Source organism: Gekko japonicus, unplaced genomic scaffold (assembly GCF_001447785.1).
Source record: "Gekko japonicus isolate JY-2015 unplaced genomic scaffold, Gekko_japonicus_V1.1 scaffold641, whole genome shotgun sequence".
NCBI lineage: Eukaryota > Metazoa > Chordata > Lepidosauria > Squamata > Gekkonidae > Gekko > Gekko japonicus.
Window position 1 is genome coordinate 54,727 of NW_015177027.1, and position 16,700 is coordinate 71,426.

Here is a 16,700-nt window from a genome sequence, read left to right on the forward strand (position 1 = left end):
CCAAGCCCATGGATGGGTTTCCGGGATACATGCAAGTGTGTTTGGCCTCTTCCTAGATTGCTCATGCAGTTTATTTTAATACTGCCTTTTTCAGTGTTTTCCAAGCAGAAACACTTTACAAACCGTTTCTCAGCTGTCAGGCGAGGGAAAGTCACTTTGAGACAGCGCAAATTGTCCGGTACTCAGTGCCCTGCCCCCTGCTGGCCCTGGCAAATGGGTTGATTATTGAAATGCCAGATTCCTCAGCTGGGGCCCAAATGCCGTGGATGACGTCCGTGCCGCTAATTGGCGAAGCTGGCACAAACGATTTGGGGCGGTTGGTTGAACTGTGGGATGCAGCGGGAATGATCAGGGCACGTACCGAACATACACAATATCCCCGAGCTGTCGGAGTGTATCTTTTTTGTTTGTTCATATACGTAACAAGAACAGCCTATACCCATAGCTGTGAATTTGAAACGGTGCCATCTTTTAATGCGACAAGTCTAGAGTGTTTTATTAGAGGCCGTCATGGCTGCTGGGTGTGCATGTTGTGAAGCGAACACGGTACCTCTTACAACGGGGCTTCCTGCTGCTTGTGTACATGGCAAATAAGCCTCGGTTGTGTTTGTTTCCCTGCACCAGTGCCATGGCAGAATACCTAGTAGGTCCTTCACAGACGCGGATGCTGACAAATTTCTGTGTTTGTCTATTTCATTGATACACCATTCTTCTTCCCACTGGGGACCCAGAGCGGCTTACGATGTTCACCCCCACTCCATTTTGTCCTGACAATAAGACTGTGAGGTTGGTTAGACTGAGAGTTGGTGGCTGGCTCAAGATCCCCCAGCAAGCTTCCATGGGCACAGTTGGAATTTGAACCTTGGTCTCCCAGGTTCTAGCCTGACACTGTAACCGCTATACCACGCTGGTTCTCTGATGTTGCCATCAGATCAAGAGAGAACCTCCTCCCTCATCCCTTTAAAAAGGTTCCCTTGCTCGAAAGCCAGTCGAGTCCGACTCTAGGGTTGCAGTGCTCATCTCCGTTTCCAAGCTGAAGAGCCAGCGCTGTCTGAAGATGTTTCCGTAGTCATGTGGCCGGCATGACTAAACACCAAGGCGCACAGAATGCTGTTCCCTTCCCACCGAAGTGGTACCTATTTATCTACTTGCAATTTCTTTCTTTCGAACTGCTTAGGTTGGCAGGAGTACTGTACTGTACAGTACTGTAGCAACATGCAAATGGCTGCTTTTCCCCTAAAAACCATTTTTGTACTTCTCGCTTGTTCCTATTTCTCTTTCTTCTCTCCCTCCCACCCCTGTTCTTCTGGTTCCACTCCCATTAGAACTCTGTCACTAAACATTCGCTCCATTCCAAACCCCCCCCCCCCAAAAAAAGCTGGGACATGACATGAAATGAAATGGCCCAGAGGTTCCCATGGACTAAGAGATGCTGTTCTCCCTAGTCGTGCAGATTTTCAATCTGCTGTTCCCGTCTCTCGTTCTCCCGCAGACACCATCTATGACGAAGATGAAGTGCTTCTTGCTTTGGCAGAACAGCTGGGAACCTTCACCGCTCTGGTTGGGGGCCCTGAATATGTCCACTGCTTGCTGGTAAGTTGTGAGCCCCTTATAATAAGAGACCATCCTTTTCGTGCTTTAGTCTGGCAACATACAGATTTGCCTTACACCAGTTCAGAGGCAGGGCTCTTTTTGTAGCAGGTGCTCCTTTGCATATTAAGCGACACACCCCTAATGTAGCCAATCCTCCAAGAGCTTACAGTAGCCCCTGTAAGAAGAGCTCTGTAAGCTCTTGGAGGATTGGCTACATTAGGGGTGTGTTGCCTAATATGCAAAGGAGTTCCTGCTACAAATAGAGCCCTGGAATGAACCATGTAGCTTGGTGTTGTCTGATGTGAGTGGCAAAAGCTCTCCGGGGTCAGGAGCAATGATTGGTCATTCCCAACATCTGCCAGCTGCAATCTTTAGCTGTAGATGCTGGGGATTGAACTTGGGGCCTTCCCCATGGAGAACAGCTGGTTCCCACAGAGCCACGGCCCCTCCGTGAGGGTTCCCAAGACACTGAGCTCACATGGATGACCAGACTACCCCGAGATGTCTCCGCCTGGGGAAGGTTGAACCTGTGAATCATATTGAGTCACAAGGAGGGTTTTTAACCACTCGTCAGGTGTCGGCGTTGGGCATGGCGAGCAACAGAATACCCATCTGCCTTTTCTTTGCCTACTCAGTCTGTCCTCTCTCCCGCAGCCGCCCCTCGAGAGCCTTGCCACGGTTGAGGAGACGGTGGTGCGGGACAAGGCCGTGGAGTCCCTGCGGGCGACGTCCCACGAACACTCTCCATCTGACCTCGAGGCCCACTTCGTGCCCTTGGTGAAGCGCCTAGCTGGGGGTGACTGGTTCACCTCCCGCACCTCGGCCTGCGGCCTCTTCAGCGTCTGTTATCCCCGAGTCTCCAGTTCCGTCAAAGCTGAGCTCCGACAGTAAGTGAGGTGTCTTAAGACAAAGGCTGGAGGGGGAGGCCTCGTCTGGGTTGGCCACGGGTAAGAGACAGTGCTTGGACGGGCTCGTGTTTCCCAACCCGTGGTCTTTGCTCCTTCCACAGGTATTTCCGGAATTTGTGCTCAGATGACACCCCCATGGTGAGGCGAGCCGCAGCCTCCAAGCTGGGTGAATTTGCTAAGGTCTTGGAGCTGGAACACGTCAAGAGCGAGATCATCCCCATGTTTTCCAACCTGGCCTCCGATGAGCAGGTCCGTGTGAAGGCTAGGTCTGGTGGGAGGCATCTAGGGGGTTGAGCTGGGAATGGGATAAAATAAGAGCATCTGGGGGCTAGTTTCCTCCTGTGCATGAGTTAAAGCTTCTCTGTCCTCCTCTCCTGTCTCTTACTTTAGGACTCTGTTCGCTTGTTGGCTGTGGAGGCCTGTGTCAACATTGCTCAGCTCCTGCCCCAGGAGGACCTGGAGTCCTTGGTGATGCCGACGCTACGGCAAGCAGCAGAAGACAAATCTTGGAGAGTCCGTTACATGGTGGCTGACAAGTTCACGGAGGTAAGCGTTGGAAAACTGGCAACATTTCCGGCCTGGTTTCTCTGACAGTACCATAGATGCTTGGTCTTTGGCCAGAAGTACAGATAGTGTTTGCATCTGTGTTGGCCAACACTGGGTTTCCTTTCATAGTTCCCAGCAGCTAGTACATCTTCACTCAAAGAGTGATTAACACATGGAATTCACTGCCACAGGACGTGGTGGCGGCTACAAGCATGGACGGCTTCAAAAGGGAATTAGATAAGCATATGGAGCAGAGGTCCATCAGTGGCTATTAGCCACAAGGTATAGATAGGGGCTCTGGGGCAAGTGATGCTCTGTCTTCTTGGTGCTTGGGGGGGGTAAACAATGGGAGGGGCTTCTAATGTCCTGGCACCTGGACCTCCTGATGGCACCTGGTATTTCTGGCCACTGTGTGACACAGAGCGTTGGACTGTATGGGCCTCTGGCCTGATCCAACATTGGCGTCTCTTATGTTCTTATGTTTTTCTTTTCGTTTCCCACAGCTCCAGAAAGCAGTTGGACCAGAAATCACCAAGACCGACTTAGTCCCGGCCTTCCAGAACCTCATGAAAGACTGTGAAGCTGAAGTGCGCGCTGCGGCCTCCCATAAGGTCAAAGGTCTGTCTTGGCCATGGCTCAGAGTCCCTCCCTGTTGGCCATGCGGGATCTCCATGTCAGGGAAAACCTACAGCAGGAACGGAGCTTGGGTGGGGTGGGCTCAAGTAGTTGTGGTAGAGGGTTATGCATTCTAAGGTGACTGGAAGTGAAGGATCTTCCAGAGATCTAGTAGGTTCTTAAGATCAGGCCTCATGCACAGCATGACCTGAAACCCCAGAGACAGCTGCTTGTGTTCAGTGCAGGGGTAAATATTTTGCCGTAAGAATGAAATCAAATAATGCAGTGAGATTTTTTTTGTATATAAACCTTTCTTCATCTGCATGCATTCAGAACTTTTGAGTAGCGCGTACAGGCAATTGAGATAGAACCATTAAGGTAACACGACAGAAGGCCCAGGGGCTAGTCTAAGCACTTGAGATCTGTACTCTGGTTGCTCTAGGCATTTAGCTAGGTGTGTGTTTCAAAGGGAGCTATATCCCTGTTCTGTGATAGACGGAAAGACAAACCCAGCTGTGACTGTTCTGATCTGATGTAGCTGATGGGTTAGGAAGGAGAGTAGTACAATTGAAGGGTCTTACTCTACAGCAGCTAAGCAACAAGGGATGGATCCATACACAGAAATTAGATTCAGCTGATAATTTTCTAGGAGAAGGTCAGGAATAGGGATGGGCATGAACTGGTTCACGAACCTAATTTTGTGACAAACATTGCCTGGTTCATGAGTTGAAGGTAGTGCAATCACGCCCACAATGAACCTCCGTGTTTTTCACGGCAGTTTGTGTGGATCGTGTCAGTGGTTCGTGTGTGAGTGAAGTCCAAGCGGCGGGTTCGTTTGCTTGGACTTCACTCATGCGCAACTTGCAAAAGCCATTTAAAGGGCATGTTCCCTGAAAATGGCTTCTGCAAGATCTTCTCCCCTCTCGATTCTGCTGGCCTTGGGAAACCCCACAGCATTACGAAACTCACAAAACGAACCAGTTTAGTAAACAGGCTTGTGAAGGTTCGTGGTTCGTGTGACCCCACGAACTGGGACGAACCTCCATTTTTCTGGTTTGTGCCCATCCCTAGTCAGGAACAGTCCTATGCAGGAGGCCCAAGGTTTAGACCCCAGGCTTCTCCCGTTGGAAAGGATCAACAGACAACGTGAAAGATCTCTGCCTGAAACCCTGGAGAGCCGCCGCCAGTCTGAGTAAATGATACTGGTCTTAATAGACCAGAGTCCAGATTCAAGATAAGGCAGCTTCATGTGTGTTCTGTGGATTTTGGGTTAGCAAACCTAGTGGTGCCGTTTAATGAATGTACGAACCTTGAGTTGATCCTGGTTGTCCACTGCTGTGTCCTTTTCAGTTAACAGTGCTCCGCTAACACGATGACCATTTTTTCCCCTTGCTCTCCTAGAGTTCTGTGAGAACTTGTCTCCGGACTGCCGTGAGAATGTCATCATGACCCAGATCTTGCCCTGCATCAAGGTGTGTGTCACTCCCGCAGCTTCTCTAGAGAGCTTTTTAGCCTGTTCCAAATCAACTCCGGCTCATCCTCTGAATCACAGTCTTGCAAAGGTGTTAATGGCTTATAGCACCACTGAATCCAGGCTCTTTTGAGCAATCAGAGCAGAAAGGAGGTGGGAGTGGGGAGAGGGGGGGCTTTCCAGTCCAGCTTCTGGCCAAGGCCTTGGTCAAGTCAAGGGCTGCAGAAGCTTTTCGGAAACTAAGCTGACTTCCTGGCACTCCGGTCAGTCTTCCTTTGCATACATGTACGCTCCTGTTATCGCCCAGCCTTGACAAGATAAAAGGAAGTCCTCCTTCACCCAAAGAGTAATTAACATGTGGAATTTCCTGCCGCAGGAAGTGGTGGCGGCCAGTGTTCCCTCTAAGCTGAGTTAGTGTGAGCTAGCTCACAGTTTTTTAGCCTCTGGCTCACACATTCTTATCTTAGCTTAGGAAGGATGGCACCAGAGCTAACTAATTTATGCAGTAGCCAAATCGCTCGCTCACAACTTTAATGCCAGGAGCTCACAAAGTGGAAATTTTGCTCACAAGACTCCACAGCTTAGAGGGAACATAGGTGGCAGCTATAAGCATAGACCGCTTCAAGAGCGATTTGGATAAATATACGGAGCAGAGGTCCATCAGTGACTATTAGCCACAAGGTGTAGATAGGAACACTCTGTCTGGGGCAGTGATGCTCTGTCTTCTTGGTGTTTTGGGGGGGGCACAGTGGGAGGGCTTCTGAAGTTCTGGCCCAGCTGGTGGACCTCTTGATGGCACCTGGGTTTTGGCTACTGTGTGACACCGAGTGTTGGACTGGATGGGCCATTGGCCTGATCCAGCATGGCTTCTCTTATGTTCTTAACAAAACAAAAAATAAGATCTTAGAAAACCTATGAATGAAATATCTTTTCTGATAGTGGATCCCGAGACTTAGCTCAGTCTCTTGGACACCTTCCTACATTAACCTGGTTCAGCATCTTGGTCACTGTCCGACATTAATTCAGCTCAATCTCTTGGACACCTTCCTACATTAACTCAGCTCAGCATCTTTGTCACTGTCCTACATTAGTTCGGCTCAGTCTCTCGGTCATTCTGCCTTAACTCACCTCAGTCTCTTGGTCACCATCCTACATTAACTGGGCTCAGTCTCTCAATCACCATCCTACACTAATGTGGCTCAGTCTCTTTGGCCACATTTCTATATTAATTTCCATCCCACGGTAAAAGTGCTTCAAAAAGTGTATCCGAGCTTAGTGATGGATAGGCATTCTGGAAATGGCTCTTAGTGTTCGTTTGCAGAATACAAATTCCCTTAATGTATATGTGTGTGAGAGAGAAAGTGAGCCATGGTTTGCCGTAACTTCCTGTGGCAGTGCTCAAAGCCATCGTGCGTCTTTCCTCCTCCTCTCGCTTACTGCGTGGAGGACCAAGAAACCCGAGGGGCATGTGAAGTGGAACTGGGGAAGGTGCTTAACAATGAGTTATCGTGGCTTCTTTCCTTGTGTCCTCTAGGAACTGGTGTCGGATGCCAATCAGCACGTGAAGTCCGCTCTGGCATCTGTGATCATGGGACTGTCGCCCATTTTGGGCAAGGACAACACGATCGAGCACCTCCTGCCTCTCTTCCTGGCTCAGCTCAAAGACGAGGTGAGTCCTCCTTCCCGCCCTTCCGGTCTGGGGAGCCACAGTTCTTTTGTCCCACTCCAGTTCCTTTCTTTCAGAGACGTAGCCTTTTTTCCTGCTCAGATCTCCCAAGCTCCGTCACCCCACTGGCTGGTTTGGGTTGGGGGTGACACAAACAAGAGTTGTTTTAGTTAGCTCTAGGGAGTCAGGAGAGCCCAGTGTTTCTCACCCAATGTCAGGATCCACAGCAAGACAACGAAGTACATGCTTCTAGGAAGGTTTTACTTTTATTGAAAAGCTATAGATGCAGTAACATGAACACTGTTAGGAATGGCGGATTACCTACGCACATAATAGGATATAGGGCATTCGTATGCCCCCCCATTACCCAATTAGATGGGCTCCCGCGCGTGGGCATTTGGCAGATTTTCTAATGGCTGCAAAGCAGGGGAAGTGAAGAGCTTCCCGAAACGTAGACATACCAACCCCTCCTGTGACCTTGAGAGATACGCGTTACAGCTTAGATGCAGTTAAGCGCATGGGAAGGAATGCGAAGCAATTAAAAACATTTACCATACTCATGGCAGCTACAGCTGACACCCTGTAGGTTGTTAAGATTCCTCAAGTGGGTCGCAAGCCAGTCCTCCTTAATGGCTAGTGCTGCTGCCTTTTTCATTCCACTCTTTTGTACTTTAGAAACCAAACTCTGACCCTGGAAACAGTATCCTGGAAAATACTGTACCTTAGTTAGCATTTTTTTTCTTCGGGGTATATACATATCGATTAAGTAAAACACGTCCTGGTGGTGTAGTGGTTAGGAGCGTGGACTCTAATCTGGGAGAACCGGGTTTGAAGGGAAAGGAGATCATAATCTGCTCTGAGACGCCTTTGGGGAGTGAGGGGCAGGGTATAAATCCATTCTCTTCTTCTAGAGTGAGTTTTTTAACAACTTGGGGATGGATAAGAGCAGTGGTTCTCAACCTTCCTAATGCCGCGACCCTTTAATACAGTTCCTCATGTTGTGGTGACCCCCAACCATAAAATTATTTTCATTGCTACTTCAAAACTGTAATTTTGCTACTGTTCTGAATCGTAATATAAATATCTGATATGCAGGATGTATTTTCATTGTTACAAATTGGACTTAATTAAAGCATAGTGATTAATCACAAAAAGAGATGCGATCCCCCGCTGCGATTTGGCGAGACTTGGGAGCCCTATCCTAAGACCATTGAAAATTTGTGTTTTCCGATGGTCTTAGGCGACCCCTGTGAAAGGGTCGTTCGACCCCCAGGTTGAGAACTGCTGGATTAGAGGGAGTAATGGAGAAGGAGAGGAGAAGAAGACGAAGAAGAGATTGGATTTATACCCTGCCCTTCACTCGGAGTCTCAGAGCGGCTAACAAACTCCTTTCCCTTCCCCTCCCCACAACAGACACCCATAGGTAGAGCACGAGGTCTGCATGAACGAGGCCCAGGGCTTGCTGGTAGCACAGCTGTCTGAGGTCGTCTAGCTGGAAAGACCTGTTCATAAGGTCCTGTCGATCTGCCGGATGTTGGAGTAGACCGTAGCAGAAGAAACAGTGATCTGATTGTGTATAAGGCAGCTTCATATGTAGAACCATTCCTATCCAGTTTGGCCAGGCTGCTCTGTTCCGGCACCGCAGCGGTGGCCCAAGACCTTTCAAGATCCCCTCAGCTTCGTATCAAAAGGGTTAGTTAAAGGTGAAGCGGGGGGAGTGAGGCGTGACGCTGCAGCAGAGCCAGCCCCTTTCAGCTGCCTCCCTTCTCTTCTGCAGTGCCCCGAAGTCCGACTCAACATCATCTCCAACCTGGACTGCGTGAACGAAGTGATCGGCATCCGGCAGCTTTCCCAGTCCCTGCTGCCGGCCATCGTGGAGTTGGCAGAGGACGCCAAGTGGCGGGTGCGGCTGGCCATCATTGAGTACATGCCCCTGTTGGCCGGGCAGCTGGTAAGTGCTCTTTTGGCTGCGGTCAGAACCAGGCTTGGGGAGCCCGGGAGTACAGCGAGTGCCGAGGACAATGCGATCTGAGGTTGTTTCTAAGGACAAGCGGGGGAGTGCCTGGCTTGTGCTGCTGCTGGTAATTCTGGCAGGAATCTGGCAACCGTACCACTTAGGAGGGGCCGTGGCTAAGCAGCAGAACATTCGGACAGATCGCAAGAGGGAGGGATGCGCCAGCGCTAGGCTCTCGTGGCCCCTGTTTTGCATGTCCACGGGGATGCCATTCGCTGCTTCGGGTTCAGGAAGGAATTTTCCTCCCAGCCAGATTGGCCGAGGGATCCTGAAGGTTTTTTGCCTTCCTCGTAGAGCAGAGGTCACTGAGGGAGTGTGTGTGTGTGGGGGGGTGTAGTTGTGAGTTTTGTGCCCTGTGCAGGGGGTTGGACTAGATGACCCTTGATGGTTCTGTGTTCTTTACATACAGGAAGTCCCACGTTCAGTCTTGCATCTCCAGATCTCAAAAAAAGAGAAAAGATAAAGTAGTATGTGCTGTGAATGACTTTTACCTGAGTCCCTGGAGGGGCGCTTCTGGTCAGAACAGACAAGACTGAGTAGGATAGACCAGTGGGCTTATTCAGTATTGGGTTTGAGTGCTGGGTACTCAGCCAGCGTCCTGGGGGTGTCCGCCGTGCTTGTTTTTTCTTAAGCTGCCCCATTTGAGCCAAAGTTTATATCTCCGGAGGTGGTAATGCCTGTTTTTGACACTCTCGGATGTTCACGTTGAGCTCATCGCCATTTCCTCTCTCCAGGGTGTGGAATTCTTTGATGAAAAGCTGAACTCCCTTTGCATGGCATGGCTGGTGGATCACGGTAAGGATCCAGTTTGGTGTAGTGGTCAGGAGAACCGGGTTTGATTTCCCCACTCCTCTGCAAGCAGCTGCTGGTGTGACCTTGGGTCAGTCACAAGTTCTCTCAGAGCTGTTCTCTCAAGGGCAGTCCTCGAGAGAGCTCTCTCAGCCCCCACCTACCTCACAGGGTGTCTGTTGTGGGGAGGGGAAGGGAAAGGAGATTGTAAACCACTCTGAGACTCCTTGGGAGTAGTGAAGGGCAGGGTATAAATCCAGTATCGTCTTCTTCTCATTAAAGCATCCCTTAAATCTTCATTGTTCCCTCCATTGCTGATTCTCGACCCCGCCCCCCATCGTTGCCATACTTGTAGTGTTCTGCTTCCAGATAGGTAACTCACTAGCAGTCCTCTGAGGCAGAGGGAAGTGGGGGGGGTACCAAAACCTGGGCTGGAACAGATGGCAGGAGAGGACTAACGCCTCGGTTTTACACGTTTGGCGCAATTACCCATAGGGGAGACCATAGCTCAGCGGTTGTGTGTACATTAAAGTGGTTCTTTGGCTCCGGGCCCAAGTCCTAAAGATATCTATTGCTTTTTTTAAAGTCTAACCAGCAAAGCCACAGCTTGAACTTGTATTTCAAAGCTTCCTTTCTCCGACAGTTTCGTTGTGAACTTTTCTTTTTTCCCCCAGCAGCGAGTATTGACTCATTCAGGCTTTTAACGCGGGAGTAAAAAAAACACCGGGGCTGCATTTTTGTGCTCTAAAAGCAGATATACTTTTTTCAGCAATTAAGCTCGGGTTAATGGCCGTGTTTTATAACGATGTAATGAGGAGTCCAGTTTGTTTCCATGGTGGTCGAGAGCATTAATTCCGGGTGCACTTGCAGCAAAGGATGTCCGCTGATTAAAGCGTTATTTCACAGTTGTTTTGAGAGAGCTGCCTGATTGTGTCGTTCGGCTTTGATGCCGCCAAAGCACTCCATAAATTCTCCCCGAATAGGTAACTTGCTCTCCAGATGTCCACTCGAGACAGCTCACGACAAATTGAAATGCACCATTAAAAAATAAAAACCAAATTAGTCAAAGCAGCCATCGACTATAAATATAGCACACAGCGGAAAGCAGATTAAAAATCAGTGGTCCAAGAGGCACAGAAATGCTGTAAAATGATCAAGCTGCACCATTACTAAAAAGGTCAACTCATAATACCATTTGGCGAGCAAACAAAACGCCTGGCTGACTGAAAGGGTCAGATATCTGTTGAAAGGAGGAGAGTCTGAAGCTGTTGGTAAACAGAATTGGTCTCTTATTTCCAGTCTGGGGAGTTGGGTCTCCGTTGTTTCACTGATTAGATTGATGGAAACTTTCTCCCTTGGCATACCATGCAGTTTTGTCAGTTCCAGATATTTCTGTTCTGGACCTGTGTTTCGGGCTCTGGCTGCAAGCTCCAGGGTTCACAGAAATCCCCAGGATCCAGGTTTGCTTACAAGGAGATCAAGCTTACAGAAATAGCAGGCTGAGCTCCCATCCTCTGGGCGTCACACGCACAGTGAGACTTAGCCAGACCTCGAGACAAGACACATAGCTAAAACTAAGCATCTTATACCCTCATTGCTGGCTACACCAGTCTGGTGTAGTGGTTAAGTGCATGGACTCAATCTGGGAGAACCGGGTTTGATTCCCCACTCCTCTGCTTGCAGCTGCTGGATGACCTTGGGCAAGCCATAGTTCTGTCAGAGCTGTTCTTGAAAAGAGCAGTTTCTCTCAGAGCTCTCTCAGCCCCACCAACCTCATAAGAACATAAGAGAAGCCAATGTTGGATCAGGCCAATGGCCCATCCAGTCCAACACTCTGTCACACAGTGGCCAAAAATACCAGGTGCTATCAGGAGATCCAGCAGTGTGGCCAGGACACTAGGAGCCCTCCCGCTATTGATCCCCCCAAGCACCAAGAATACAGAGTATCACTTGCCCCGGAGTCCCTGTCTATACCTTGTGGTTCGTAGCCACTGATGGACCTCTGCTCCATATGCTTATCTAATTCCCACTTCAAGCCATTCATGCTTGTAGCCGCCACCCCCTCCTGTGGCAGTGAATTCCATGTGTGAATCACTCTTTGGGTGGAGAAGTACTTCCTTTCATCTGTTCTAACCCGACCACTCAGCAATTTCATGGAGTGCCCACGAGTTCTTGTATGGTGAGAGAGGGAGAAAAGTACCTCTTTCTCTACGCACTTTTTTTCCAATGCTATAATATCCTTTTTAAGGCGTGGTGACCAGAACTGTACACGTTATTCCAAACGAGGTCACACCATTGATTTATACAGGGTGTCTGCTGTGAAGGAGGGGAAGGGAAAGGAGTCTGTAAGCCACTCTGAGACTCTTGAGTGAAGGGCGGGGTGCAAATCCAATCTCTTCTCTTCTGCGAGTCAAGTCATTAGGCTGTCCCAAACACTAGGAATGAGGCAGGCCGTCTCACACCTGGCAGTCTAGTGGTGAGAGGAAACAAGTCAGGCATCCTGGATAAGCTGCTAACGAGCATGACAAAGAAGAAAGTCAACAACACTGCTGAGCACTTTACTCTCTTAAAAAATATATATTATCGGGTTATAACAACATGTCCAATATTATAACATTCCCTCATTTCTAGTATAGCCCTCTCCCCTTGCTCCCTCCCTCCCCTTCACCAGGCTTCCCGCAGTGATTCCACCCCTACCTAGTTTCTTTTCTTGTCTAATCCTTCCTTCTAAAACACAGTTTAATGGATAACTATTATTTTAACTACCTTTTTCATATATTCTGTCTCATGGGTAACATTTCTTTAACTACCATCGTCTTCTGTTCAACTCTTTTTTGCCTTCCTCGTAGAGCAGAGGTCACTGAGGGAGCGTGTGTGTGTAATTATTAAAGCACAATAAGTTGTTCTTAACATCCCAATATTTCTCTAGATGCTCTTTAAAGTCCATCCAGTCTGCAAAAAAACTCTTCGTCTTCTTTGTTGTTAAGTTTCCTTGTCAATTTGTCCATTTCTGCCAAAAAAAAGCATTTTTCTAATCCATTCCCAAACCTCAAGTACTCGGTCTTGTTTCCAATACTGGGCATAAGTCATTCTTGCCGTTGTAATCAAATACCATAACAATGTTCTCTTATTTACATTCACTTCCTCCATTTTAAGACCCAAAAGAAGTATTTCTGGTTCTTTTTTAAAGTTACATTTCAAGATTTTCTGCATTTCGTTATGGACCTCCGTCCAAAAATTAACTGCTTTTTCACAAGTCCACCACATATGGTAAAAAGAACCTTCTTCTTTTTTTTACATTTCCAGCACTTATTTGACATATCATTCATATTAGCAATCTTTTTAGGCGTCATATACCATCTATACATAATTTTAAAACAATTTTCTTTTAAATTATTACATGTTGAAATTTTCATTGAATTTTTCCATAAACATTCCCAAGATGACATAGAGATTTCCTTATTCATATTAAGTGCCCATTTTATCATTTGTTCTTTCACCATTTCCTCTTCTGTATTCCATTTTAGTAATACCTTATAAATTTTTGATATCATTTTTTGACCCTTTTCCACCCATACACATTCCATTTCATTATATTTCCCCCTAAACCCAAACTCTCTTTTATCAGATTTAAATAGGTCATAGATCTGTCTGTAGTTTAGCCAATCATATTCAAAGTCCATTTCTTCTCTTCCTTTTATCTCAAAATGTCTCCCTTCTATTTTTAAAATGTCTCTGTACGGTATCCAGTCTTCTCCTTTGTATAAATAAATTACGGTAAGATAGTAAGTAAAATTAGCAGATAACTTGCAGAGCGTTAGAATCAGAGCAGCTGCCTTGGCGCCATCTTGGGTGAGTCCTCTTCTCCTTTGTGTCTCGAATATGGTTTAATTACTTCTGCCGGAACTATCCAAAGTGGTCTTTCTTCAAAAAAAGAAACGTTTGTACCTTAACCACGTCTCAAACAAAGATCTTCTTATGTAATGATGTTTTAAAAGCTTGTCCATTTTTATTTTCCCGTACCACAAGTAGGCGTGCCATCCAAATTTACAGTCATGCCCTTCAAGTGCCAACAGCTTCTTGTTATCCAAATTAACCCATTGCTCTAACCAGGTTAGGCACACCGCATCATGATAAAGTCTAATATTGGGTAATTGAAGTCCACCACTTTCTTTTGCATCACAAAGAATCTTCATTTTAATCCTTGGCTTCTTCCCGGCCCAGACAAACTTCGATATTTCTTTCTGCCACAAGTTCAATGTCTTAGCCTCTTTAACTCTGAGCACTTTATTCTGATAATGGTTGTTTTATGTGTTTTTTACTGTTTTATACTAGTAGGCACATGTGCCCTTTTGTGAGCCGCCCTGAGCCCGTTCGCGGGGAGGGTGGGGTAGAAATATAATAATAAATAAATAAAATAAAAGTTCTTTTGGGAGCCCCTTCACACAACACAGGGCAACTGAAGGTCACGCCAACAGCCTGTAACAAAGGCGGGATTTACAGAGGCTGTGCAGCCTGCTAATCTGCAGCAAAGCCCTTCTGAATCTGACATATAGGGTGTCATGGTAGAAACCTGCTGGTGGAACTCTCGGGCATCTGCTGTCTTCTTTCCCCTGCTTGGAATTCTCATGTGGCAGGAAACTATACAGATTTCAGGTGATCGATTGATTAGACGTCTGTCCCGGCCGAAGGCGGCTCACCTAAAACACCTAACATTTTTTTGCAATGCGCCTAAAATAGAATTAGGAACAACATGTAACAATGAAAAAATGCTAAAACCGTAATATCATAAAGCGCTAGTAGCAGTAATTTCGTCCCAAGGCATTTCTTAGAGTCGTTCTACAACGGAGCTGCCGTTCACCAGATTCATGGTCCAGCTTTCTTGCTGAGACTCCAGGCAAACGATAAAAGTGTTTAAAAGCTATGTGATCAACGGTGAAAGCCAGGACGCAGATGGTGCAAAAATGATGCTGAGTTACGTCTGTGATGTTGAATTACAAAAATCCGAAAACAAGATAATGTTCAATAAGTAGTGTGATAAACGACAATCTTTTTTCACTTTATAAAGGCGCTCTCCTAAACCATGCCATTATACCTCAAAGACTTAACAAAATCTGTGGCAGGGCATGGGCCTTTTGTGATACACGAAATGATGCCGCAATGACTCAGGAAAGCTCATAATGACGCTTGCTTTCTTCTGCTGCTACAGACAGACGAACGCGGCTACACATCTTGATCTAGTGCCATTTTGCTGCAGCCCTAATTCCCTTTGTAAGAACGTCCTCCTGAACAATTCCGTTTCGCATATTCTGAGAGAGACTAGTAGCCCGGGAGCCTTCCTGGTCTCCTTGGGCAAGCTGGTCCCACCGGGGTGGGGTGGGGGGGATGGCGCTGCAGCAGTGAAGGCGGTATGGGCAGCTGTCAATGTGACCCGTTCGCAGGGCTGCACTTTCGGTTGGCTTTGCTCAAATAGGCAAAGCTGTCTAGATCCCCAGGCTCATAGCAGATCAGGTCTGCATCTGTCAAGAATCATAGCCAGTGGAAATTCTCAGTGTGGAACACACACAGGGCGCTTCCCCACATGCTAAATGATGCTGTTTCAATCTACTTTCAATCCACTGGCCATTTCAAGCCAGTTTGGTGTGGTGGTTAGGAGCGTGGAATCTTATCTTGGAGAACCGGGTTTGATTCCCCCACTCCTCCACATGCAGCTGCTGGTGTCACCTTGGGTCAGTCACAAGTTCTTTCAGAGCAGTTCTCAAAAGAGTTCTCTCGGCCCCACCTACCTCACCCAGGTGTCTGTTGTGGGGAGGGGGAAGGGACAGGAGATTGGAAGCCGCTCTGAGTGAAGGGCAGGGTATAAATCCAATCCCTCCTCCTCGTTCTTTTTTCACTTCAGCGACTGTTGGCAAGTGGATTTTGCCATTTCACACAGTAAAATCCCGTTGCAAGGTGCATTGAAAGTTATTTAGTCCGTGGGGAAGCTCCTGTAGACTTTTGTTCTATACAGGGGTTGTGTAGCTCTCCCTACAGGCCTGGTGGAGATGAGGTTAAGTGTGTGATGTAGAGAAAGGTGGCTCAGGGCTGAAACTGCTGCAGGACTTTTCTCCTGGCTCTGTCCATGCGGTGAGCAGGACTGTCTCTCTCTCTGTAGGTGGCAGGCTCTCGCAGCAGTCCAGAGTAAAAGCCAGGCCCCTGATTCAAGAGAGAAACATCCTGGCACACGTTAAGCTCGGCACCACTTGTCAGGATATCTGAAAAGGGCGGAAAAGGCAGAGATTCCTTAGGGGTTCCCCTTTGGGCACAGTCTTATGGTCTCTGACCTCCACCTGTGCGGCTGGCTCGTGCCTCACCTCTCTTTGTCTCCCCCCCGCCCCAGTCTATGCCATCCGGGAGGCGGCGACCAGCAACCTCAAGAAGCTCGTGGAGAAGTTTGGCAAGGACTGGGCCCACGCCACCATCATCCCCAAGGTGCTGGCCATGTCCAACGACCCCAACTACCTGCACCGCATGACCACCCTCTTCTGCATCAACGTGAGTTGGCGGTCGGGGAGGGAGAGCTAGGGTGGCATCCAGCAGTGTGCACGAGAAAGCCACTTTGGGGTAGTGCTTAGGAGCACGGACTCTAATCCGGGAGAACTGGGTTTGATTCCTGGCTTCTCCCATGTGCAGCTGCTGGAGTGACCTTGGGTCCATTACAGGTTCTTTCAGAGCTGTTCTCTCAAGGGCAGTTCTCGAGAGAGCTCTCTCAGCCCCGCCTACCTCACAGGGTGTCTGTTGTGGGGAGGGGGAGGGAAAGGAGATTGTAAGCCACTCCGAGTGAAGGGCAGGGCATAAATCCAATCTTGGGTCCATTACAGGTTCTTTCAGAGCTGTTCTCGAGAGAGCTCTCTCAGCCCCACCTACCTCACAGGGTGTCTGTTGTGGGGAGGGGAAGGGAAAGGAGATTGTAAGCCACTCCGAGTGAAGGGCAGGGTATAAATCCAATCTTGGGTCCATTACAGGTTCTTTCAGAGCTGTTCTCTCAAGGGCAGTTCTCGAGAGATCTCTCTCAGCCCCGCCTACCTCACAGGGTGTCTGTTGTGGGGAGGGGGAGGG

General features: G+C 48.2%; 1 protein-coding gene across 1 annotated transcript in view; it reads left to right on the forward strand.

The window, feature by feature from the left end:
- PPP2R1A (protein phosphatase 2 regulatory subunit A, alpha) overlaps nt 1-16,700 on the forward strand; it is a 34,644-nt gene that overhangs the window by 11,341 nt on the left and 6,603 nt on the right. Inside the window, exons 3-12 of the mRNA XM_015427855.1 lie at nt 1,493-1,593; nt 2,248-2,480; nt 2,603-2,750; nt 2,892-3,047; nt 3,551-3,665; nt 5,064-5,134; nt 6,668-6,802; nt 8,577-8,750; nt 9,548-9,608; nt 15,982-16,136. Coding sequence (XP_015283341.1) covers nt 1,493-1,593; nt 2,248-2,480; nt 2,603-2,750; nt 2,892-3,047; nt 3,551-3,665; nt 5,064-5,134; nt 6,668-6,802; nt 8,577-8,750; nt 9,548-9,608; nt 15,982-16,136 — 1,349 coding nt within the window. The remainder of the gene's footprint in view (nt 1-1,492; nt 1,594-2,247; nt 2,481-2,602; nt 2,751-2,891; nt 3,048-3,550; nt 3,666-5,063; nt 5,135-6,667; nt 6,803-8,576; nt 8,751-9,547; nt 9,609-15,981; nt 16,137-16,700) is intronic.